The 26,386-nt window shown below is 55.4% G+C and overlaps 1 protein-coding gene across 1 annotated transcript; it reads right to left on the reverse strand.

The window, feature by feature from the left end:
* Positions 1-12,678: 12,678 nt before the first annotated feature.
* On the reverse strand, positions 12,679-21,496 carry LOC137677078 (voltage-dependent L-type calcium channel subunit alpha-1F-like). The gene is made up of 10 exons (XM_068424261.1): positions 21,411-21,496; positions 21,160-21,241; positions 15,582-15,721; positions 15,360-15,502; positions 15,176-15,268; positions 13,466-13,599; positions 13,300-13,403; positions 13,059-13,219; positions 12,861-12,944; positions 12,679-12,743 (listed from the first exon to the last, which is right to left on the reverse strand). The coding sequence occupies exons 1-10, from the start codon at positions 21,494-21,496 to the stop codon at positions 12,679-12,681; spliced, it is 1,092 nt and encodes a 363-aa protein (XP_068280362.1).
* Positions 21,497-26,386: the final 4,890 nt, after the last annotated feature.

Raw genomic sequence — 26,386 nt, forward strand, 5'->3', positions numbered from 1 at the left:
CGGTGTTGGGGTGTGGTGGTGTCCTGGTGTCGTGTTCTCCTGGTGTCCTGGTGTCCTGGTGTCACAGTCTGGTGGTGGTGCAGTGTCATGGTGTCACAGTGTCACGGTGTTCGCTACCACTGGGGCGAGAGGAAACGACCCCCCCCAAATCCCCCCTGGGACACAAGCGAAGGGGCTTCATCAGCAACAGCCCCACGAGGTGGCAAACAGCTGGCGACGCGACCCCCGGCCCCAACGCGGGGCACTAGGACTGCAGAGGCCCCGCCCATCCCACCAATGGGGTGCCTCAGCCTAGAGAAGGTTCTGGGCCAAAGAGGGTGTGAGCCAATGGGGTGGCTCAGCCCGGAGAAGGTTCTGGAGTGTGACCATGTATGGGCACACCCGGGGACAGAAAGTAACAACCCGGGAGCGTCTGTGGTGGGAGTGGCAGATGGTGCAGGAGCTCCGAGCTGGGGACCGGGACCTCCCCCGAGGAGACTGGAGTGGGACCCTCAGGCCTTGGGGTGGGTGATGGTGGCACCGGGGGGTGCTCGAGGGGGAGGATTGGGGCCCTTCGGGAGGGAGGGTTGAGTTCATGGATCCTGGGGGGGTCGTGCAGGATAAATGGCTGCCGGGGGAGGGGGGGGTGGGTTGTTGCTGTTGGGGGTTGGGTTGGTTGGTCCTGTTGGGGGTTGGGTTGGTTGTTCCTGTTGGTTGGTTTCGGTCGGTTGGTTTCACTTACCAACTCAAAGCCTCCTTTCAGTTCACCCCGCTGGACCAGGCCACCGGTGGCCACATCACCCCCGGCACCGACCCCAAGGGCCGCGACCCATGGACCAAACCCCGATGCCAACCGAGCCGCAGGACGAGAGCGCCATGATGCTGGTGCACTTCATCTGCGTCATCCTTACGCGCATTGTCATTGTGCTTACCCTCACCCTATGCTTCCTCCTGACCTACAACTGTCGTTGTTGGCAGGCCCAGCCGCCCCCCGACCACTCGCCTTACTGCCCCCAGCCGCAACCCCGTCCCCCACGGCGACGTGGGACATGCCGCCGCAAACCATGGGGTCAGCGTGGCAACACGGTAGTGTTACGGGCATTTCTCGTTCATCCTAGATTCGTTGTTGTGAAGTAGTAGAAGTTCCGTGGAGTAGTTGAAGTTCTTGTGAAGTAGTTGAAGTTCTCATGGAGTAGTAGAAGTTCTCGTTAATAAAAGCTACCACGCGACACGTGGCTCCGTGTGTTGTCCTCCTTCTCCTACGCTTCCTCCCGCTCTCGTTCTCTCGCCCTTTGCTCCTCTCTTTCCTCCGTGTGTGTACCCTCCCCCCCCACTCACTCGCACTCCCCCGCCGTGTGCTTGCCCTCGTCGGTGCAGCTGTAGAACTTGCCCGGGGGTGGGGGGGTGTCAGGCCCCCCCAGCCCCTCGGGGGGGTCAGAGGTCAGGGGTCAGGGGTCGGGGGTCACCTTGAAGAGCTGCACCCCGATGCAGGCGAACATGAACTGCAGCAGCGTCGTGACAATCATGATGTTGCCGATGGTGCGGATGGCGACGAAGACGCACTGGACCACGTGCTGGGGGGGGACAGGGGGGTCCTGGGTGGACTGGGGACCTCATGGGGACACTGGGGACAGGGGGACACCACGTGCTGGGGGGGGACAGGGGGGTACTGGGGATACTGGAGACATCATGGGGACACTGGGGACAGGGGGATACTGGGGACACCACGTGCTGGGGGGGACAGGGGACACTGGGGACATGGGATATGGGACATGGGGACAGGGGACACCACATGCTGGGGGGGACAGGGGGACATGGGGACAGGGGACAGGGGGACAGGGGACACCACGTGCTGGGGACACCGGGATGGGGCAGGTGGCACTGGGACACCAGGGACACTGGGGATACCGGGATATGGGGACACCCATGCTCCCAGTCCCACCAGTGACACCAGTAACACACTACACTACACGCGGCAGGGGGGGGCCCAGTGCTTCCCAGTGCTCCCAGTGTCTCCCAGTCCCCCCAGTACAGCCCACAGTCCCCCTCCAGGCGCTGCTGGGTGCCCCCCCACCCATACCAGTGCCTCTCCCACTGCCCCCCAGTGCTCCCAGTGCCTCCCAGTGCCTCCCAGTCCCACCAGTACAGCCCACAGGTGCTCCTGGCTGCTCCCCCCCCACTCCTCCCAGTGGATCCCAGTGCCTCCCAGTCCCACCAGTACAGCCCACAGGTGCTCCCAGCTGCTCCCTGCCACTCCTCCCAGTCCGTCCCAGTGCTCCCAGTGCTCCCAGTGGCACCTTGAGGCCCTTGGCCCGGTTGATGGCACGCAGCGGCCGCAGCACCCGCAGGATCTTCACCACCGAGATGGCGCTGGAGCTGCCGCGGGGGACACCAGTGCTCCCAGGACTGCTCCCAGTGCCTCCCAGTAACGCTCCCAGTGCCTCCAGTACTCCCACTGGACATCCCAGTGCCCCTAGTGCCTCCCAGTGCCCCCAGTGGTACTCCCAGTGTCTCCCAGTATCCCCAGTGACCCTCCCAGTGCCCCCACCGGCATTCCCAGTGCTTCTCAGTGCCCTCAGCAATGCTCCCAGTGCCTCCCAGTGCCCTCAAAGGCACTCCCAGTGCCCTCAGCGGCCCTTCCAGTGTCTCCCAGTGCCCCCAATAGCACTCTCAGTGCCTCCTAGTGCCCCCGAGTGCCCCCCAGTACCCTCAGCAGTGCTCCCAGTGTCTCCCAGTATTCCCAGTGGCCCTCCCAGTGCCCCCCAGTGCCACTCCCAGTGCCCCCCAGTGCCCTCAAAGGCACTCCCAGTACCCTCAGTGGTGCTCCCAGTGCCCCCCAGTGCCCTCAAAGGCACTCCCAGTGCCCCCAGCAGCCCTCCCAGTGCCCCCAGCAGCCCTCCCAGTGCCTCCCAGTACTCCCCAGTGGCACTCCCAGTGCTCTCAGCAGCGCTCCCAGTGTCTCCCAGTATCCCCATTGGCCCTCCCAGTGCCCTCAGCGGCCCTTCCAGTGCCTCCCAGTGCCCCCACCGGCATTCCCAGTGCCTCCCAGTACCCCCCCAGTCGCACTCCCAGTGCCCCCCAGTGCTCCCAGCAGCCCTCCCGGTCGCCCCACCGGCATTCCCAGTGCCTCTCAGTGCCTCCCAGTACCTCCCAGTGGCACTCCCAATGCCTCCCAGTGCCCTCAAAGGCACTCCCAGTACCTCCCAGTGCCCTCAAAGGCAGTCCCAGTGCCCGCAGCAGCCCTTCCAGTGACCCCCAGTGCCCGCAGCAGCCCTCCCAGTGACCCCCAGTGCCCGCAGCAGCCCTCCCAGTGCCCCCCAGTGCCCCCAGCAGCCCTACCAGTGCCCCCCAGTACCCCCAGCAGCCATCCCAGTGACCCCCAGTGTCCCCAACGGTCCTCCCAGTGCCCCCAGCAGCCCTCGCAGTGCCCCCCAGTGCCCCCAGCCCCCCTCCCAGTGCCCCGCAGTGCCCCCAGTGCCCACTGGATGCCGAAGGACACGAGGGACACGCCGACCACCAGCAGGTCCAGGAGGTTGAACCAGTTGCGGCAGAAGGAGCCGCGGTGCACGAAGGCGCCAAATGCCGTCATCTGGGGGAGGGAGGGGGGGGTGAGCCCAACTGCGGGACCCCCCCCACCCTGGGGACCCCCCCAAACACTTGGGACCCCCCTAAAATCCCCCCCCCCCAAACCCTGGGGACCCCCCTCAAACCCTGGTGTCCAACAGGACACCCTCCCCAGTGCGCCCAGGTGCCCCCATTCCAGTTAGTCCCAGTTCCCACCAGTTCCCCACCCACAAGTGTCCCCAGTCCCCACCATACACCTTCCCAGTTGCTCCCATTCCTCCACTTCCAATGCTCCCAGTGTCCCCAGTTTGCGTCCCCAGTCCCCCCAGTCTTCTTCTCCTTCTTCTTCCCCCAGCCCCCCCTGCACCACCCCCAACCCCATCCCCCCCCACACCGACACTAACAGTCTCGGGCTCTTTGTAGCGGCGGCGGGGATGGGGGGGGGATTATTTTATTGTATTATGAATTTTTTTTTACTATTATTAAACTTTGGAGGCTAAAAGGCATCGGGGTGATTTTGGCGGTAGCGGGGGGCGGGCACTTCGGCGCATCCCATTGGCTGAGGGCGCTGTCAGTAGGGGGGGGGCGGGGCGAGGCGGCGGCGGCTTCTCTGCTGAGGGAGGCCCAGAGCGACTCCCGCCCCCTGCCTCTTCCCGCCACCCGCGTCTTCCCTTGAGGTAAAAAGTCTTTTTTATGAGATAAAATCGACCTTTTTTGGAGGTAAAATTGTATTTTCTGAGGTAAAATCTTCTTTTCTGAGGTAAAAATCCTATTTTCTGAGGTAAAATCCCCCTCCCTGAGGTGAAAAATCCTCTTTCCTGAGGTAAAACCCTCCTCCCTGAGGTAAAAGCCTCTTCCATGAGGTAAAATTGACCTTTATGAAGGTAAAAATCCTGTTTTCTGAGGTAAAAATCCTATTTTCTGAGGTAAAATCCCCCTCTCTCAGGTGAAAAATCCCCTTTCCTGAGGTAAAACCCTCCTCTGTGAGGGCAAGTTACCTTTCTTGAGGTAAAACTCGACCCTGTGAGGTAGAATCCCCCTCCCTGAGGTGAATTATTTATCTTTTTTAGGTAAAATTCTCTGTCTTGAGGTAAAACCCTCCTCTGTCAGGTAAAATTTACCTTTTCTGGGGTAAAAAAAGCCTTTTTCCTGATGGACAATTCCCTCCGTGAGGTAATTAACCCTTTTTTTGAAGAAAACCCCTCGTTTTTGGAGGACACCCCCCAAACCCCAGGTAAATACCCCTTTTCCTGAGGGAAAACCCTCCTTTTTTTGAGGGAAAACTCCCCTAGGACAGCTCACAGGCAAAGAATTTTTCAACCCCCAGGACAGCTCATAGGCAGATAAAATAGCAAGTAAAAAAAAAAGAAAAAGGAGTTATGTCCCTTAACAATCCCCCCTTTTCTATAAAGTTAGTAAATTCTTTTACTATATCATTGAGACCTTTTCAAAATACGTATTTGATTCTAATTGTTGTCTCAGCTGGTGTTTTCTCCAGGTTGGTATTGATGTGCTCACAGTGGTGTACCTGTGGGGAGAGGATAAAATCTTTCCTAGAGAGATTACCATAAATGATTTTAAAAGGATTAACCTTTTCCTTCACCTGGTTATTTAATCTGATTTTATTCATTTGTCTTTTTAGGTTTTGATTCATTCTTTCTATTTTTCCATTTGATTGAGGTCTCCATGGGGTATGGAGATTCCATTTTATCTCTAATACTTTAGCCAAATTTTGAACAGCTTCCGCTACAAAGTGAGCGTTCCTATTTGAAGATGGTTCCATAGGTACCCCAAATCTCAGTATTATTTTCTTAAGCAATATTTTGTTACTTCTCTTGTCTTGTTGGTGCGACAGGGGGAAGCTTCCGGCCAGCCTGAAAAAGTATTTATCGTTATTAAAAGATACCAATACCCATTTGTCACGGTTCCAAATGGTTCCATGAGCATGGATTACTCCAAAGGTAAATTTTGAATCTGTCCATATATTAACAGTTTTGTCTTTCGGTAATTCTAATGCTCTCAGAAGGGTTATGAGTTCTGCCTTCTGAGCTGATGTGTTAGACGGTAGAGCCTTAGCTTCAATTATTTCCTCGGTGGTTACCACTGCGTATCCTGCTTTCCGTGTTCCATCCCCCATAAAGCTACTACCATCCATAAACAAGTCCCAATCTGCGTTGGCCATTGGCACGTTTTTCAAGTCTGCTCTGCTGGAGTATGTCTGTTCCACCGTCTGTAAGCAATTATGTGTTAATTCTGTCCTACCAGGATCTGCAGTCAGAAAGGTTGCTGGATTCCGAATGTTGGTTACTTTCAGCTCCACATCATCTTGTTCCAGAAGGACAGCTTGATATTTCAGCATCCGGCTCGGTGACAGCCAGTGTCCTCCTTTGTGTTCTGGAGCAGTTGTAACTGCATGGGGCACAAACACAGCTTTTGCCCGAGCGACAATTTTCGGGCCTCTTGTATCAGCAGTATTGTAGCTGCCACTGCTCAGAGGTATGTTGGCCATCTCTTATTGACATTGTCTAGTTGTTTTAAAAGGTATCCCACAGGTCTTTTCCATGATCCTAGTTTCTGAGTCAACACTCTTAGGGTAATATGCAGTCTTTCACGTATTAATAGTTCAAAAGTTTTTTTTCTAAGTTTGGGAGGCCTAGAGCTGGAGCACTCATTAAAGTCTGTTTTAATTTTGTAAATGCATCTCTGCATTGCTGCATGTAAGGGTTTGGTAATGAGTCCAAAAGTCATTATCCGGAGGTGACACCATCCAGCTATCCCGAGAAATGCTATAAGAGAAGATCTATTGTTCTTTCATCTTACTGGTCTGGCGTCTGGTTTTGACTGGATGGTTACCGGTCCTGCCGCTTGGGATCATCCCGGTGTTCCTGAAGCCCATACGAGAGGTGTCACAGCATCTTCTGGTATCTTCTGGTATCTCCTGGAACTCGGCTTCCTTCTGTAATATACAAACTTGAGCATCCAAAGCTTTATTTTCAGGGATATGGTTTTGGATTTTTCCTTCTGTAAAAGTAATTTGTGCATTCAATTTACTTAGCATAGCTCATCCTAACAGCGACATGGGGCAATCTGGTATGTAGAGAAATTGATGGGTTAACACCCTTTTCCCAATTCCAAATTTTAAAAGCTGGAAAAAACGGTTGAGTTTCTTCCTGCCTGTGGCACCAACAACTGATGCACTACGATCATTGAAATTACTCCTACATGTATTTAACACTGAATAGGTAGCTCCTGTATTTACTAAAATTTTATGTTCTCATTCCTCAACCTTACTATAATCAGAGGTTCTGTTGGGAAAGGTTTCAAATCTTCCCTAGCTTTATGGTGACCAGGGGATCCGCTAGGGTAGATTCCCCAGAACAGCGATACCAATTGTTGTATTCCTACCTCTGAATCAGAATCCGGCGGTGTATTGTGGTGCATTACGTCCCTTAATCGATCCAGGAATTCGGATGGTGACTCGGAGGGACCTTGTTTGATTGCATATAATGCTGACCAATTTATGGTTTTAGGAATGGCTCTCTCCATTCTCTTCGAGATCCACTCCTGATATGTCTTTAACCTTTCCACGTGTGTGCAGATCTATTGGGTTGCCAGTTCGGATCTTGAAGGGGGAGGTATTCCTTTATATCTCCTCCCGTAGTTTTACAGCGATCCTCAGCGAAATCTCCTGCAGTTTTTAAGATTAACTGCTTTTCCATTTCAGTCATGTAATCTAATAATAATGGTATGACATTCCAGTCAGGGTTATGCTGTTTACACTTATCAGATCGTTCCTGTAATCTTTGGCAACCCTTTTCCATGCCTCTAAATCAGTAGTAGAAAAAGGTACCTTTATTAGCATTGTCCCACCGTCAGATCCTACTGCCTCTCAAAGGGGTGCTTGTAAAGCTGTTGGAGCAGGTTTCCTCCTGGTGTGGGAGGAGACAGGGCTGTCTGGGGGAGTGAAGTGTCCGTCCGAGTCCTCATCCTGTTCCTGTGGTCGAGGGGGAGGCTTAAACAAATCAGTTAGATCTTATTCCGTTGCTAGGCAAGTATTTACTCTAGTGTACCTTTGTCCAATACTACATGCCGAACCACACCGCCTCAGTTTACCTTTAGACTATTATTTTCTCGCTCAAGGGCGAGTACCATAGGGTCCTGTGGTGACGCCATTCCACAGTCCCTCTGCCACTCCGGATGGTTTCGGAGGGTGAAAAAAACCATGATTCACTCAGCCCTTCATCTCCCAAACACACAGTACCACCTTTTTACAGGTCTTACAACTTAAAAGGATCCACACCAAATGTCATCCTCCTTGTCTATTAAGTACCACAGTCCCACACACAAAACAAGGTATTGCCCCTGGGTATCTAGATTCGGGCAGGCGTTCTTGCGGATGTTGTTCCCAGCCCAAAGTTATCAACCATCCCGTGGGAGTTAAATAGGCTCCTTCAAGAGATTAGTCAGAACTCTGATATTAAAGAAATTGACTAAGCACCACAGCAACTTAACTCACATATACAAATTTCTGCAAACATTTCCGGCGCTACGAATCAGGACTCTCACTCAGTTTACAGCGGCGCTGTGTCTCAGAAACACACACACAGAGTCAAATACTCTTAACACAAAATACTCTCAGAAACACACACACAATTAAATACTCTTAACATAAAACACTCTTAACATAAAAGATTCTTTGCATAAAAGACACTTGATGTAAAATACCCGGGCACCTGTAAATAAGGTACACAGCAATCGCTCCAGTTATTATCCCTCCAGCAGCTGCAAATATTCATATCACAATTGTGAGAGGCTCGCTTACCCTTCTCCTGCTTCCTATACAGTCATTAGCAGGTCCGTCCTGGCTCCCGATATCGGGATGCAGCGATAACCTCGGATTCACTCCATCTACCCTCAAGATCGCTCGTGGCCGCTCTATCGGTCAGCGAATCCCCCCATCGGGTACCCTCCTCCCATACGGGGACTACGCCGTACGCCAGACGTCTCTGCGCGGTTTACCAGCAGCCCCGGCCACGCGTGGGCGTCCCCAACAACTTACTGGCTTCCCGACCGGTCCCCTGTTAAACAGACCATTTATCCGCGGCTTCAGGAGATTCTTGTCTGCTCCCGCGGTGAGCGGCTGGAATCGGAGGCCCCTTCCGAGAAAAGGGCTCGGGGCGCGCCGAGGGGCGTCTGCTTCCTCAGTCGATCCCGCAGCCGAGCAGAGTTCTCCTGCCTGGCTCGCCAAAATGACGTGCGGAAAACAGACTCCACACCCGGCAGGGTTGTACAGTAGGTATGTTTATTCAGCGCTGGGCAGCACGGGGGGTAGTCCCACCAAAGTCGTGTGCGCCTTCGTGGTACTTCAGCTTGTATTTATGTACCAAAGTGTTACATATTCATCATTTCAAGGACGCCTATACACATTCATGACCTTCCCTGAGAAGGCGGTCTTTATTATAATGAGTTCCTCCTGGCGGTCGTGGGCCGGGGTCTCAGGGATGAAGGCCGTATGTCTTCCTCGCTGTGCACTTCCCACCTTTTCTTCTTGCACAGCCGTGGTAACATCTTGGCTCACACCGCAAGACCAGTTCTCCATGGGTTTCCTATGACCTTAATGTTCTGCAACTTGTTCTATTGAGATATGCTTAGGCAGTTCATTTACACATCAGGCTGATAAGATAAAGAATTAAAGAATTTCTCAACCCCCAGAACAGCTCACACCCAGATCAAATAGCAAGTAAAAAAAGGAAAAGGAGTTATGTCCCTTATCAGACCCTCCCCCAAATTTTAGGGACCTCCTCCCAACTTTTGGGGACCCCCCCCCCCTTAACCTGCAGGGACCGGGGTGCTGTAAACCGGTTTTACCTCCTTTTATGAGGTAAAACTCCCCTTTTTTGAGGTAAACCCCTCCTTTTCTGAGGTAAAACCGTCCTTCTTTGGGGCAAAACTTTTTTTTGAGGTAAACCCCTCCTTTTTTGAGGTAAACCCCTCCTTTTTTGAGGAAAAACACTTTTGAGGATTTTTTTTTTAAAGAAACTTTTTCCTTTTTGAGGAGGAAACCCTCTTTTTTTGAGGAAATACACTCTCTTTTTTTAGGAAAAAACCCTTTTTTTGAGGTAACCCCCTGCTTTTTTTGAGGAAAAATCTCTTCTTTTTGAGGAAAAACCCCTTTTTTTGAGGCAAACCCCTTCTTTCCTGAGGTCACCACCCCATCCCCGAGGTGTGCCCCCCTTGCCCTCCCCAACTCCCCAGCGCCCCCTAGCGCCACGCGTGCGCCATGAGGGGGGCGGGGCTAAGCCGGGTCCTAGGCCCCGCCCACACACGGGGGTGGGGAACCGGGTCCTAGAGCCCCCCAGCACGGGGGGGGCGGGTCCTAGAGCCCCCAACACACAGAGGAAAGGGATAGGGGGTCCTAGAGACCCCTGGCGAAGGGGGGGGGGCAGGTCCTAGAGCCCCTCAGCACAGGGGGGGGCGGGTCCTAGAGCCCCCCAGCACACAGAGGAGAGGGATAGGGGGTCCTAGAGCCCCCCAGCACGGGGGGGGGGGGGGCAGGCCCTAGAGCCCCCTGACATACAGAGAGGGATACGGGGTCCTAGAGACCCCGGCACAGGGGTGGGGCAGGTCCTAGAGCCCCCCCAGCACAGGGGGGGGCGGGCCCTAGAGCCCCCCGGCACACAGAGGAGGGGGGATATGGGGTCCTAGAGACCCCCAACCCCCAGAAGGGGGGGGGCTAGGGGGTCCTAGAGCCCCCCAGCACATGGGGGGGGGCAGGCCCTAGAGCCCCCCGACATACAGAAGGGGATACGTGGTCCTAGAGAACCTGGCGAAGGGGGGGTGCAGGTCCTCGAGCCCCCCAGCACAGGGGGGGGCGGGTCCTAGAGCCCCCCAGCACACGGGGGTGGGGATACTGGGTCCTAGAGCCCCCCAGCACAGGGGGGGCGGGTCCTAGAGACCCCCGGCACACAGAGGAGGGGCCTAGGGGGTCCTAGAGCCCCCCGACACAGGCCAGCTCGTCGGCCAGCTCCTCCTTGGCAGGTGGCCGCAGCGGCTCCTCGTCGCTGTAGACGTAGAGGGTGGTTTGTGGGGGTGGGGGCCTGATGCTGGGGGGTCGCCGGCGGTGGGTGAGGAGGTCGGTGGCGGCGCTCTCCATCTCGTCCATCGTCATGTCGCAGGCGTCGGCGATCTCGCGCTTGGCCACGGCCACGAACTTGGCGTCACGGGTGAAGAGCCCCAGCTCCTCCGAGATGAGGACCTGGGTGACACAGGGGGGAGGGTGACATCCCACCCTCTGTGTGCCTCCCCCCCCCACCCGCCCACCCCCAGGGTCACTCACCGCCTCCACCAGGCTGTCGGCGGAGCCGCGGGGCAGCGCGTCGCAGGGGCCGCAGGCGCGGGGGGGGCCGGGGGGGCTCGCGGTCCCCCATGAACCAGCGGGAGAAGGGGGGGACATCACGTGTCCCCCCCTGCCATCCGCCCCCCCCGACGACGGGGGTCCCCCTCCACCAGGATGAGGGGGGCGTAGAGGACGTGGCCGCGGGCGGGGGGTGCCGCGGCCCAGGTGCGGGACGAGGCCCCCAGGCGCCACGTCTTGGAGCTGCCGTAGCCCTGGGGGTGACGGGGGGGGTGTGACACACGTGTGTGTGTGTCCCCGTGTGTGGGGGACCCTCAGGCCTTGGGGTGGGTGATGGTGGCACCGGGGGGCACCCGAGGGGGAGGGGTGGGGCCCTTGGGGGGGAGGTTTGAGCTCATTGATCCTGGGGGGTGGGTCGTCGTACAGGAAAAATGGCTGCCGGGGGAGGGAGGGGTGGGTTGTTGCTGTTGGGGGTTGGGTCGGTTGGTTTCACTTACCAACTCAAAGCCTCCTTTCAGTTCACACCGCTGGACCAGGCCACCGGTGGCCACATCACCCCCGGAACCAACCCCGAGGGCCGTGACCCACGGATCAAACCCCAATGCCGACCAAGCCGCAGGACGAGAGCGCCATGATGCTGGTGCAGTTCATCTGCGTCATCGTTACGCTCGTCCTCATCGTGACTGTCCTCACCCTATGCTTCCTCCTGACCTACGACTGTCCCTGTTGGCAGGCCCCGCCGCCCCCCGACCGCCCGCCTTACTGCCCCCAGCCGCAACCCCGTCCCCCACGGCGACGTGGGACACGCTGCCGCAAACCATGGGGTCGGCGTGGCAACACGGTAGCGTTACGGGCATTTCTCGTTCATCCTAGATTTGTTTTTGTGAAGTAGTAGAAGTTCTTGTGAAGTAGAAGTTCTCGTGGACTAGGTGAAGTTCTCATTAATAAAAGCAAAGCTACCGTGCGACACGTGGTTCCGTGTGTTGCCCTCCTTCTCCTACGCTTCCTCCCGCTCTTGTTCTCTCGCCCTTTCCTCCTCTCTTACGTGCGTGTCACACGGTGGCGGAGCGGTTGGGGGTGGGAGGCACCTCTGGGGGTATAGGGGGGTTTGGGGGTACGGGGGGTTTGGGGGTACCGAGAGGATTTGGGGGTGGGGGGGGAATTTGAGGGTAGGGGGCATTTGGGGGTACAGAGAGGTGATCGGAGGGGGATTTCGGGGACAGAAAGGAGGTGTTGGGGTGACAGAGACACCCTGGTCAGGTGGGAGGTGGTGGGTGAGAGGGATTTGTGGGGGGCCTCCACTGTGTGCCCCCCTTCCCTATTTTTTCCCCCCCTGCAACTCACCCGAATTTTGTCTTTGCGATTTTGCCCCTGGGGAGGAAAAAAGTGTCGAGTTACCCCCAAAATTTTGGGGGGGGTCGCATGGGAGACAATGGGGGGCGGGTCTCGGTGGTCATGGGGTAGCTGGGGGGGGGTTATAGGGGTGTTGTGGTGGGTGTTGGTGTTCTAGGGGGGGTTAGAGGGTCCCAGATGGCCCTGAGGAGCTGGGGGGGGCAGTTTTGGGGAGCTGGAGGGGTCCCAGGGTCAGTTTTGGGGTCCTGGGGGGGTCCCACCAGGGATCTGTGCGGGGGGTTCTCAGGGGCTATGGGAGGTACTGGGGGGCCATGGCGGGGGCTATGGGGGTCCTGGGGGGCTCTGGGGGGGGCTGTGGGGGTCCTGGGGGGCCTTGGGGGGGCTCTGGGGGGTGCAGGGGCTCACAGGCAGCGGTCGCAGGCGGTCGGCTACGCTTCCTCCTCGCCCACCGTCTCGGTGTTCACCGACGTGGTCTCGCTGCCGGGGAGGCTGGCTGGGGTAGGGGGTGGGGGGGTCAAAGGTCAGCGCCAGGGAGGGGACCCCCACCTCAGTTAGGAAATTTAGGGTGTGGGGGGGACACCCCGAGGTGGCGGCAGGGGGGGGTCATTACCGTGGGTGTCGGTGGAGTGACCGGCGTGTCGCAGCCACTTCAGCCGCGGCTTCCGCTTGCCCATCAGCTCCTCGGCCGTCAGGCCTGGGGGGTGGGGGGGTCCATGCAGGTTTTGGCGTGCTGAGGGTGGGGGGGGGTCCCTGTGACCCCCCCCTCCCCACCACTGACCGCCCCCTCCCCACCTCTGCACCCCCTTACGGTGCTTCTCGTGCTCGCCGTCGTCGTCGTCGCCCTCCACGTCCTCGGCCTGGGTGATCCAGTCCATGTAGCCCCGAAGATCTTCCTCCAGCTGCTGCTTCTCTCGCTGCTTCTGGAAATCTCCGCGGGCTTTGGCCTTCTCCCGCTCCTTGGAGAACTCCCTGGGGTGGGGGGGAACACACGTGTGACACCCCCTTGACACGCTAACGACACACTAACCACACGCTAACCACACGCTCACCCGCTCAGCACCCCCAGCACCAAGTTGAGGACGAAGAAGGAGCCGAAAATGACGAGGCTGACGAAGTAAATCCAAGGGAGCTCGTGGCCCATCGCGTCCTGCATCTGTGACGGGGGGTGGGACATGGGTGGGGGGGATTTGGGGGGGACTTGGGGTGGGCGGGGACCCTAAATCCACCCCTCAGTGGTGTGTGGGGTGATGTGAGCGACGCTCGGGTGCTGGTGGAGAGGTTGTTCTGCAGGCAGGCGCGGCCGTGGCCCAAGAAGGCACATGGGGAAGGGTCGTCCTCGGATTCGAGGTCTGAAATTATGGGGGGCGGGGGGGGGGTGTAGCACCCCCAAAATGGTGGGTGGGGGGGATCTCGGGGGGGTTTGGGGGAGTTACGGGGGGTTTTGGGGTGGTTACAGGGGGTTGTGGGGTGGTGGGGTGGTGGTGAGGAGGGAGGAGGGGTGGGAGGCTGCCCCCTTCTGGGGCTGTGGGGGTAAAGGGGGGGGTAAAATTGGGGTGCGGAGGTGGGGAGGGGGCTCGGACAGAGTGAGGGGGGGTTGGGAGCACTGGGGGGGCATGGAGGGGGGTTTAGGGGCGCTAAGCTGGGGGCTTGGGGTGTTTGGGTGTTCCAAGGGCCCTCGCTGCGGTGTCACTGGGGGGTCCTGGGTGCTGGGGGGGGTCTTGAGGGGGGTCTTGGAGGGTGTGTGGGGACCCCAAGTGCCTTTGCTGAGGTGTCACTGGGGGGTCCTGGGTGCTGGAGGGGTCTCAGGGCCTTTGGGGGGGGTCTCAGGGTGTGTGTGGGGATCCCAAGGGCCCTCACTTGGGTGCTGTGTGGGGTCTTAGGTGCCTTGTGGTGTCTGGAGGGACCCCAAGTGCCTTTGCTGAGGTGTCACCGGGGGGTCCTGGGTGCTGGGGGGGGGGCCCAAGGGTGCTCACTGGAGTGTCACTAGGGGGGTCCTGGGTGCTGGGGGGGTCTTAGGGCCCTTGGGGGGGGTCTCAGGGTGTGTGTGGGGGGGAGCCCAAGTGCCTTTGCTGAGGTGTCACCGGGGGGTCCTGGGTGCTGGGGGGGGGGCCCAAGGGTGCTCACTGGAGTGTCACTAGGGGGGTCCTGGGTGCTGGGGGGGTCTTAGGGCCCTTGAGGGGGGGTCTCAGGATGTGTGGGGTGGCCCCAAAGACCCTCACTGGAGTGTCCCTTGGGGGTCTTGGGTGCTGGGAGAGTCTCAGGGCCCTTGGGGGAGTCTCAGGGTGTGTGTGGAGGCCCTAAATGCTCTCGCTGGGGTATACCTGGGGGAGGTCTTGGGTGCTGGGGAGGGGGGGGCTTAGGTGTCTTGGGGTGTCTGGAGGGACCCCAAGTGCCTTTGCTGAGGTGTTCCTGGGGGGGTCTTGGGTGCTGGGGGGGGTCTCAGGGCCCTTGGGGGGGGTCTCAGGGTGTGTGGGGGTGCCCAAGTGCCCTCACTGGGGTGCCCCTGGGGGGTCCTGGGAGCTGGGGGGGACTTAGGGGCCTCGGGGGAGGGGTCTCAGGGTGTGTGTGGGGCCCCTAAAGACCCTCAGTGAGGTGTCACTGGGGGGTCCTGGGTGCTGGGGGGGTCTCTGGGCCCTTGCGGGGGGTCTCAGGGTGTGTGTGGGGGCCCCAAAGACCCTCACTGGGGTGTCCCTGGGAGGGTCCTGGGTGCTGGGGGGGGTCTTAGAGGTCTTGAGGGGGGCTCAGGGTGTGTGTGGGGGCCCAAGGGCCCTCACTGGTGTGTCCCTGGGGAGGTCTTGGGTGCTGGGGGGGGCGTCTTAGGGGCCTTGGGGTGTCTGGAGGGACTCCAAGTGCCTTCGCTGAGGTGTCCCTGGGGGGGACTCAGGGTTTGAGGGGGGGACACAGGGTGTGGTGACACCCCCCCACTGGAGCCGATGAAGAAGCAGGTCTTGTGCATGCGGCCGATGTGCAGTAGCGGCACCAAGGCCTTCATGATGGAGTTGAGGACGATGTGGAGGCCTGCAGGGAAGGAGAGGAGGGGAGGAGGTTAAGAGGGGGGGGACACCCCAAAAAACCCCCACGGTGGGATTTCACCCCCAAAATATCTCACTGGGGACACCGGAGACGAGGTGGAGGGGCCGAAGGACGCAGAAGGCGCGCAGGGCTTTGACGTCGAAGCCCCCCGGCTTGCCGCTCATGTGGTGGGCTTCGCCGGGCTTGTGGGACACCTGCTCCAGGATGATGCTGAAGAGCCTGATTTGGGGGGGGGGGGACACACCGTTTGCCCCCCCCCCCCCATCTTTTCCCGTCCCCTCAGGGATGAGTTTCTTACCCCACGATGACGATGACGAAGTCGAGGAGGTTCCAGCCGTTGCAGATGTAGGCGCTGGGGTGCAGGACCAGCCCGTAGGCGATGATCTTCAGGAAGGTCTCCACCATGAAGATGATGAGGAACACGTACTCCACCTGCTCCTGGGGGGGGACAAAGGGGGAGACTGGGGGGTGACCCGGCCACCTGGGCATGTCCCACACCCATAAACACCCCCCCACCAGCACCAGGGGATGAGGACATGTGGGGTCGCCCCCCCACCGCAGTGGCCCACCGCCCTTTGAGGGACACCGTCGCTCTCCTCCTGCTGCTTCCCCTTAGCTTTTGAGGTGTCCCCTCCCGGATCACCACCCCCCCCCAGGGGTTTTAGGGACCCCCAAGGTTCCTGGGGGACCCTCAGGGTTTTGGGGTCTCCCCGTAACTTTTGGGAATCCTCCACCGCACGGGAGAAATCCTGAGAAGCAAAAAACGCCTCCAGGAGTTCCTTGGGGAAGAACAGAATTTGGATAACTTCGATTTCAAAACCGGTTTACAGCACCCCGGTCCCCGCAGGGTAAGGGGGGGTCCCCAAAACTTGGGAGGAGGTCCCTAAAATTTGAGGGAAGGTCCCTGTTTTTGGGGGGACCCCCTCAAAGTAGGGGTGCTCCTGAACCCCCCGCCAAAAATCAGGAGACACCAAAACCCCGTATTTGAGGGACGGGACTGAAATTGGGGGGTGGGAAGGGATGAAGGATCCCCAAAATGGCGGTGGGAGAGATTGGGGGGGGGGGTGTGGGGGGTACCCTAGGGGGTGAGTGGGGGTGCAGAGAGGGTCCTGCACCCCTGGGTCCTTTTGGGGGTGGGGGGGTGCGGGGAGGGGCCTGCACCCCTGGGTCCTTTCGGGGGTGTCCTTTGGGGGAGGTGTCCCCTGGGGGGTGCGGGGTCCCCTAGGGAGTGGCTGGGGGGTGCGGGGAGGGGCCTGCACCCCTGGGGACTTTTGCGGGTGGTCCTTTGGGGGGATGCGCTGCCCCCCACGATGCCTGGGTCCCCTCCCTCGCACGTGCTGCACCGGCTGCCGCAGCGCGTCCCCGGCAGCGAAGCCGCCCCAGCAGCACCACCGCCCCCCTTCTGCCCGGAGCGTGGCCGTGGCCGACCACTTTACCTCCTCCTTCTCATCCTCATCCCCACCACCATCGTCCTCAGCCTCCTCCACCTCTTCCTCCTCCTTCGCTGAGCATTCCCCCTCGCCTCAACGACCAAATGTTTTACAAGTTCCCATCACTCTTTTATTGCGGGCTTTTTATGACTCTCGGGGAAGGGTTTTGTGGTCTCGTGATTTGTTTGGGGTGGTGTGGGGGGGCACCACTGCCCCGCTTCTGCCCGAGTGTGGCCGTGAGACTTCAGCCTCCTCAGCACCTTCCTTGTGCCTTCACATCCTAGTCCTCATCCTCATCTTCCTCAACCTCCTCCGCCCCCTTCCTCCTCCTTCTCTGAGCCTTCCATCCTCTCTTCCTCCTGAGCCTTCCTCCCCACCCCCCCCATCATCGTCCTCCTCATCCTCAGAGCCAGGAGTTTCAACCTAAAATTGCTATTTTCCGTCACACATTGGGGGTTTCAGCCCCCAAAATCAGCATTTTCAGTTCAAAATTGACATTTTCAGCCCAAACTTTGGCATTTCCACCACTGTCTAGAGGTGGGGGTTAGAAAACCCCAAATGTTTTACAAGTTCCTATTACTGTTTTATTGGGGGAGGGGGGTTATCATTAGTTTTAAAAGTTCCTGTTAGGGTTTTATTGGTTTTTTTTCTATCGTTCTCTGTTTCTTGTAATTATACCTGCATACAACATTGATGACAACCTGTTCGTTATAATTAGCGTTATTGTTAGCTATATGTAAATAAAGAAATAATTAACCGAGCGTCTGTTAGCTCTTCTTATCTGGTAATTATAAATCTACTTTTTGTAGCATTAATAATTTTTAATTAATTATTATTTGACTCTGTGTTAGTATTAATATCTAGGAATTAGAAGTGTATAATTACTAGCTAATAATTACTAGTGTATAATAAACTAAGTGTTGGGGGTTGGACTCCATGATCTCCAGAGGTCCCTTCCAACCCCTAACACTCCATGATTCTATTCTATGTAGCATTAATTACAATCTATTCATTTAAAAGATTAACTACTTCCTTGCTAGGAACTTATTAGTTACTCATCTTAGGAAAGAAAAAAAACAACAACAAAAAAAAACACCAACAACAACAAAAACCAACAACTGGAAGAAAACCAAACTGACGCTGGCTGTTCTGACGCCCGCCCTGAGAGAAAAAAATACATTTCTTAAGTCAGCTGTGTTATTGTCACGACAATCTTTTCATTTCTAAACGGATCGCATCCTTAAAGCGCTTCAAGAATCAGTTCCTGGGTTTCACAGCTTTTTCCCTATATTCATTTCGTGTTTGTCATCCATACAGGCTTCGAGCACGCAAAAGCTAAAGCCCACGCACGAGCAGAGAAACACAAACAGGTTCCCCTTAGCGATAAGGCATCCAGCCACGCAGCAGCCCAGGCTTTTTTTTTTTCCCCTCATTTCTTACTATGCACATTTGAGCATAGAAACAGTTTTATCAGAATATCAGCTTTCTGACCCCCCCTGCAGCCCCCACGTGCCACGCCGACGGCTGGGGGAGCTGTAGCCACCCCGCAGCCCTGCGCCCCCAGGGCCCCACGGGCACTTTTGGGGAGCGCTCCGGAACCGCGCAGGGCCCGGCCCCACGCCCCTGCGGGACGGCACCACCGCAGCCCGCGCACCGCTTCGCTATCGCTCTCGCGGGCTTCACTGCTCCGCCATCGCCTGCACCGCCGCGCCCGCCCCCCGACCCCCCCGACGCCCAAAAGCCCCCGCGGGGAGCCGGGACCAGCCGCCCCGGCAGCGCGGCGCAGCCCCGCCCGCCCCCACGACCCCCCGGCGGCAGCAGCCGGGGCCCTTTCCCCCCCACACCCCGGCCGGGCACCGGGACCCGCACGGCGCCGCCGCCGCTGCCCGACCCGCGCCGGCAGCGCCACAGCCTGCCCGGCCCCAACACCGGGCAGCGCAGAGCCCGACGGGGCTGTCCCTGCTCCCCCCGCCCGGACACGGGCTCGGCCCCGAAACACCCCCGGCGAGCCCGGGGCAGCGTTCGGCCCGGGGCCGCTTCCGCCCCCCGCCCAACGAGCGCACAGCTCGCACCCGCCCGCCACAGCCCCGACCGGGGGATCCCCCCTCCCACGCCCGCCGTGCCCACGGCCCCTCACCTGCCCCGGCGCCACCGCGCCGGGAACCGCACGGAACCTCGCGACCGCCCGCCCCGCGCGCCGCCGCTCTTGTGCGCCCGCGCAGCCGCCGCGCCGCGACCCGCCCCCGCGGCTCTGGGGGGACCCTCAGCGATTTGGGCACCCGCCCCTAATTTTCGGGAGTCCTCCAGCCCCACAGAAGTATTCCGCAGCAAAAAGCGCCTCCAGCTCTTCCTTGGAAGAGAAAACAATCTCCAAAACTTCGATTTTGGAACGGGGATATGGCGCCCCGATCCCCGCAGGGTAAGAGGGGGGTCCCCAACATTTGGGAGGAGGTCCCTAAAATTTGGGGGAGGGTCCCCCTAAACTTGCACACACCCCAAACAAACCACGACACCACAAAACCCTCCCCCGAGGGGGGGAAGGTTGAACCACCCCTGGAGCAGCACAAAAGGGGGGGGATGTGGGGGGAGTCCCTGTTTTTTGGGGGACCCCCTCAAAGTAGGGGTGCTCCTGAACCCCCCGCCAAAAATCAGGAGACACCAAAACCCCATATTTGAGGGACGGGACTGAAATTGGGGGGAGGAGGGGATGGGGGATCCCCAAAATGGCGGTGGGAGAGATGGGGGGGTACTTGGAGGGGATGCGGAGGGGAGATTAATGGGGGCATGGGGGGTCCCCAAAAGGGGGGAGGTGGGAGAATAGGGGGGCCCCAAATCACAGAATCACAGAATCACAGAATGTTACGGATTGGAAGGGACCTCGAAAGATCATCTAGTCCAATCCCCCTGCCAGAGCAGGATTGCCTAGACCATATCACACAGGAACGCGTCCAGGCGGGTTTTGAATGTCTCCAGAGAAGGAGACTCCACACCCTCTCTGGGCAGCCTGTTCCAGTGTTCGGTCACCCTCACCGGAAAGAAGTTTTTCCTCATATTTAAGTGGAACCTCCTGTGCTCCAGCTTGCACCCATTGCCCCTTGTCCTGTCAAGGGATGTCACTGAGAAGAGCCTGGCTCCATCCTCATGACACTTGCCCTTTACATATTTATAAACATTAATGAGGTCACCCCTCAGTCTCCTCTTCTCCAAGCTAAAGAGACCCAGCTCCCTCAGCCTCTCCTCGTAAGGGAGATGTTCCACTCCCTTAATCATCTTTGTGGCTCTGCGCTGGACTCTCTCTAGCAGTCCCCTGTCCTTCTTGAACTGAGGGGCCCAGAACTGGACACAATACTCCAGATGCGGCCTCACCAGGGCAGAGTAGAGGGGGAGGAGAACCTCTCACGACCTGCTGACCACACCCCTTCTAATACACCCCAGGATGCCATTGGCCTTCTTGGCCACAAGGGCACACTGCTGGCTCATGGTCATCCTGTTGTCCACTAGGACCCCCAGGTCCCTTTCCCCTACGCTGCTCTCCAACAGGTCTGCCCCCAACTTGTACTGGTTCATGGGGTTGTTCTTGCCCAGATGCAGGACTCTACACTTGCCCTTGTTATATTTCATTAAATTTCTCCCCGCCCAACTCTCCAGCCTGTCCAGGTCCCTCTGAATGGCTGCGCAGCCTTCCGGCGCGTCAGCCACTCCTCCCAGTTTTGTGTCATCAGCGAACTTGCTGACAGTGCACTCTAATCCCTCATCCAAGTCATTAATGAATATATTGAATAGAACTGGTCCCAGTACCGACCCTTGCGGGACTCCGCTAGACACAGACCTCCAACTGGACTCTGTCCCATTGATCACCACTCTCTGGCTTCTTTCCTTCAGCCAGTCCTCAATATGGGGGAGGGGGTAAATGGGGGGTCCTTGAAGGGGGAGGGGCAAAGGGTGGTCCCCAAACTGCTGCCCCCGGCGCTCCCCCCAGAGGGGGTGGTGATGTGAGTGGGGGGGCAAGTGCGGGGAGGGGCCTGCACCCCTGGGTCCTTTTGGGGGTGTCTTTTTGGGGGGTGTCCCCTGGGGAGGTGGGGGGTACCCTAGGGGGTGAGTGGGGGTGCAGAGAGGGTCCTGCACCCCTGGGTCCTTTTGGGGGTGGGGGGGTGCGGGGAGGGGCCCGCACCCCTGGGTCCTTTCGGGGGTGTCCTTTGGGGGAGGTGTCCCCTGGGGGGTGCGGGGTCCCCTAGGGAGTGGCTGGGGGGTGCGGGGAGGGGCCTGCACCCCTGGGGACTTTTGCGGGTGGTCCTTTGGGGGGATGCGCTGCCCCCCACGATGCCTGGGTCCCCTCCCTCGCACGTGCTGCACCGGCTGCCGGAGCGCGTCCCCGGCAGCGAAGCCGCCCCAGCAGCACCACCGCTCCCCTTCTGCCTCAAGTGTGGCCATGGCCGACCACTTTACCTCCTCCTTCTCATTCTCATCCCCACCACCATCCTCCTCAACCTCCTCCACCTCTTCCTCCTCCTTTGCTGAGCCTTCCCCCCTCCAACAACCAAATGTGTTACAAGTTCCCATCACTGTTTTATTGCGGGCTTTTTATGACTCTCGGGGAAGGGTTTTGTGGTCTCGTGATTTGTTTGGGGTGGTGTGGGGGGGCACCACTGCCCCGCTTCTGCCCGAGTGTGGCCGTGAGACTTCAGCCTCCTCAGCACCTTCCTTGTGCCTTCACATCCTCGTCCTCATCCTCGTCTTCCTCAACCTCCTCTACCTCTTCCTCCTCCTTTGCTGAGCCTTCCATCCTCTCTTCCTCCTGACCCTTCCTCCCCCCCGCCCCATCCTCATCCTCCTCATCCTCAAAGTCAGGAGTTTCAACCTAAAACAGGTATTTTCTGTCACAGATTGCAATTTTGTGCGGTTCTCATGCGAAATCTCATGCGATTTTGACTGGTTTTAGTGCACAAATGCTCAGTAGAAAATGCATTCAATAAAAACTTGATGTGGAACTATAGCTCAGCAGAATCTTTTTTTTTAAGAAATCCAGCTCTGGCATATTTCTTTTGTATCTAGTTTCAGTTTTAGTGCCTATTCCTTCTTCAGATGCCCTCGTTAGCCTGCTAACAGTTTAGGAAGAGCTCAGCCCCTCTCACGCCTGGACCTCAGCATCCCGGTGCTGCCCGGAGCCTTTCTGGAGCTCTCCCTTGGGATGTATGTTAAGACACTGGAAAAAGTTTGGGGGTGATCCCCTTACTCGTAAAAGTTAGTAGAATATTGTAATCACTGGTGGCCTTTGTATATCCTAGGTGATCAGGAGAAATGGCCTAAGAACGGGAGTATAAATTACAACACAATATTGCAATTAGTGCTGTTCTGTAGACGAGAGGGAAAGTAGGATGAGATGCCGTATGTGAATTTGTTCTTTGCATTACGGGATGATTATGATGTGCGAAAGGAATGTGGTTTGATTGTAAGTGAAGGTGAGGTATTGGCGTTAGAGGCAGGGAAAAAGAAAGTGCCTAAGTGTTGTTGTTCAGCACGGAGCATCGGTGGGCGGTGCAACAAGTATAAGGAGAAAAGAGAGGAGGAGGAGAATGAGGAGGATGTTCAAATGTTAGTTGGACCTAGAAGGGATAATGAACAGAAGTTGTTATTGACCGAATAATAATGATTGATTTTTGCATGGTGTTCGGAATGCTATTCCAAAGTCAAAGAACTAGTCTAAATTGTGTCAGGTCGTTCAAGGAAAGAATGAGGATCCCTCCTCTTTCCTTGAAAGACTAACAGAGGCTGCAAGAAAATACACTGATTTGAATCCAGAAAATGATGTAGATGCTGTCTTGTTAATACACATTTTTATGGGACAATCTAGTGCAGATATAAAACAGAAACTGCAGAAAAGAGAGGGGGCAGATGCCCGCTCGCTAGACAAAATGGCAGAGAATGCCTGGAAAGTGTATAAGAACAGAGGAAAAGTAGAGAGAGAAAGGAAAAATAAAAAAAAGGTGTTTAAAAACAACCAGCAACTGGCAGCAGCTATAGCCCAGGAAAATAATAGGGTTAGAGAACGGAATTATCGGGGGAGGCCAAAGGGAAGAAAAATCTTCCAATAAAGTACCAGGTGCTGCAAAGCAATTAGAAAAAAATCAGTGTGCTTTCTGCAAGCAGAAAGGGCACTGGAAAAAGGAGTGTCCACAATTAGGTCGGCGAGACCTTGGGGAAATGCCAAGGAAAGCTGCTAACATGATGGCTTTAGATTCAGACTGAGGAGGACTGGGGGAAGAATGGAAACCCTCCCCAACAGAACCCCTGGTTATAGTAAGGTTGGAAAATGAGAAAGTAAAATTTTTAGTAGACATGGGAACTACCTATTCAGTATTAAATACATGCAAGGGTAATTTGAGTGATCAACGCATGGCAATTATTGGTGCCACAGGGCAGAAAGAAGATCGGCCGTTTTTCCAGCCTTTAAAATTTGGAATTGGGAAAAGGGTGTTAACCCATCAATTTCTCTACATCCCAGATTGCCCCATGCCGCTGTTAGGATGAAATATGCTAAGTAAATTGAATGCACAAATTACTTTCACAGAAGGAAAAATCCAAAACCATATCCCTGAAAATAAAGCTTTGGATGCTCAAGTTTTTATATTACAGAAGGAAGCCGAGTTCCAGAAGATACCAGAAGATGCTGTGACACCTCTCGTATGGGCTTCAGGAACACCGGGACGATCCCGAGCGGCAGGACCGGTAACCATCCAGTCAAAACCAGACGCCGGACCGGTAAGATGAAAGCAATTGAAACAAGAGCTTAGAGCATTTCTCGGGATGGCTGGATGGTGTTGCCTGTGGATAATGAATTTTGGACTCATTGCCAAACCCTTATATGAAGCTGTACAAGGGAAAGGAAACCTCCTTGTTTGCACTCAGAGGTGCATTTGCAAAACTAAAACAGACTTTAATGAGTGCTCCAGCTCTGGGTCTCCCGAACTTAGAAAAACCATTTGAACTATTTGTACATGCAAGACTGCATATTGCCCTGGGAGTGTTGGCCCAGAGACTGGGATCACGGAAAAGACCTGTGGGATACTTTTCAAAACAACAAGACAATGTCAGTAAGGGATGGGCAGCATGCCTCCGAGCAGTGGCAGCTACAGTACTACTGATCCAAGAGGCCCGAAAATTGACACTCGGGCAAAAGCTAACTGTGTTGGTGCCCCATGCAGTTACAACTGTTCTGGAACAAAAAGGAGGACACTGGCTGTCACCGAGACAGATGCTGAAATATCAAGCCTTTCTTCTGGAACAAGATGATGTGGAACTGAAAGTAACCAGCATCCTGAATCCAGCAACCTTTCTAACTACAGATCCTGGTAGGAAAAATTAACACATGACTGTTTGCAGGCAATGGAACAAACATACTCCAGCAGAGACCTTTATCAGGAGCAACAAAGAGAAGTAACAATCCAGAAGACTACTGGCAAATAGACTTTTCCAAATTACTGCGGCCAAATGGGTATTGGTATCTTTTAGTAATGATAGATACTTTCACAGGCTGTCTGGAAGCTTTCCCTTGTCGCACCAACAAGGCAAGAGAAGTAACAAAAATATTACTTAAGCAAATAACACCAAGATTTGGGGTACCTATGGGACTATCTTCAAACAGGGGCCCACACTTTGTATCGGAAGCTGTTCAAAGTTTGGCTAAAGTGTTAGGGGTAAAAGGGACCTCCATACCCCATGGAGACCTCAATCAAGTGCAAAAGTAGAAAAAAAAAAATGAATCCAAACTTAAATAAACATATGAGTAAAAATTTGCCAAGAGGCTCAGATAAAATGGCCAGGTGCTTTACCCTTAGCTTTGCTACGAATCCTAAAACTAAAGAAAAGGTTAGTCCTTTTGAAATCATTTATGGTAAACCCTATCTGGTGACAGAAACAGGAGTTGATCCTGAGATCATGGGGAAACATTATCTGAAAGAATATGTTATCTCTCTAGGAAAGGTTTTGTCCTCTCTTCACAGGTACCTCACTGGGTGCACACTGTTATCCCTGGACGTGCCTGTGCATCAATACCAACCTGGAGACTGGGTATACCTGAGGACATGGTCAGATGAACTGCTAGAAGAGAAGTGGAAAAGACCTTTCCAGATTTTGCTCACCACCTACACAGCTATCAAGCTCAAAGGATCACTCCGTGGATTCACCACAGCAAGATCAAACCAGCTTCATCACCAGAATGGACGGTAAAACAAGAAGGACCTTTACATTTAAGATTAACCCGGGGATCACAAGGTTCTGGGTTCTCTCCCTTGCAGTGATGTTCGGAAATACAGAAATTGATACAGATGGAGAGGCCAATACAGACATAAATGAGAACTTAATTCTAACTCTGATACAAGGGTTTGGTAGAATGAACAATCTGACTAGTGTAACAGCATGAATCCCAATACCTCATTCAGCCAGTCAGCCTATCCCCTGGGGTCACAACTTGAATGGGGATTTCAAAGTTTCCTTTTACCAGGACTGATGGCTTTAGAAAATCGGATGCTAATAGAAAATCTAACGTGGCAAGTAGAATCTTTTTCAAGAGCCACTCAAAAGGGCTTCCAGATTGTTAACAAACAGATCCAAACCAATACTAAAATGAGTCTGCAAAATAGACTGGCCTTAGACTTGCTATTAGTCAAAGAACAAGGAGTGTGTGGATATCTTAAGTTAGACAAAGAGCACTGCTGCATCCACATCCCAAACACCACTGATAACCTGCAAGAGCAATTGGACAAAATGAAGAGAGTAGCAGAAGAGAGCAGGGCAATCAGGGATGCAGCAGAAAATAGTTGGCTCAACAAAATCCTGCAAGAATTAGGTGGATTATCTCTAAAAGGATGGTTAGCCGCATTATTAGAGGGAATAATTTATGTAGTTGTTACTATAGCTATTCTAGGGATCTGCGTGGGTTGTGTTAAGAGAATCATTGAGAAAAGTATATGGAAGTAGTGAGATAATAAATCTAACTGCTTCCAAAGGGGGGAATTGATACCAGACGGTATCAAAAAAAAAAAAAAAAATTGATATCAGACGGTTCAGTTCAGCAATGGTTTAGCAAGAGTAGGCCTCAGAGTTAGCAACGGTTTAGCAAGGGTAGGCCTCAGAGTAGGCTCTAAAAGGCCTGCTCTGTGTTACCTTTACACAGAACTAGCTTTTCTGTCAGTAATTTTCCTTTTAGGTAGAATAATAGAGAATAACAGTAGGTTCTGAAGCAAACTACCTGTTTTGTAGATAGAGTCTGTGTATGGAATTGATAACGAGGTTCTAGTAAACAATGATTCATGCTGCTTACACTTAGTCTTAGAAAAAGAAAGGTCTCTGCTAATTATAGAAGGGCTAAAAGACAAGACAAAACTGTAAAGAACAACTTTGTGATGTCTAAATTAACTTGATTCATAAACTCTTGTGTCAGAGGAGAGATAAGTCCAAAACGATATCTTCTTCTTGAGAACACACGTACTTGTAAAGAAGAAGGCCTCGACCACGCTTGCGCACAAGCACTATTTAAGGGGGATTGGGACCACCAGCGACCTCCAGAGACCACCCAAGACCCCTTCCCCAATTTAGTACGCATGCGTAAAGACATTACGTAATGCATTACATGACGTATTATGCATAAGGTTTTTTTTTTTTGGAATGGGTGGGC

Source organism: Nyctibius grandis (genome assembly GCF_013368605.1).
Source record: "Nyctibius grandis isolate bNycGra1 chromosome 34 unlocalized genomic scaffold, bNycGra1.pri SUPER_34_unloc_4, whole genome shotgun sequence".
Lineage (NCBI taxonomy): Eukaryota > Metazoa > Chordata > Aves > Nyctibiiformes > Nyctibiidae > Nyctibius > Nyctibius grandis.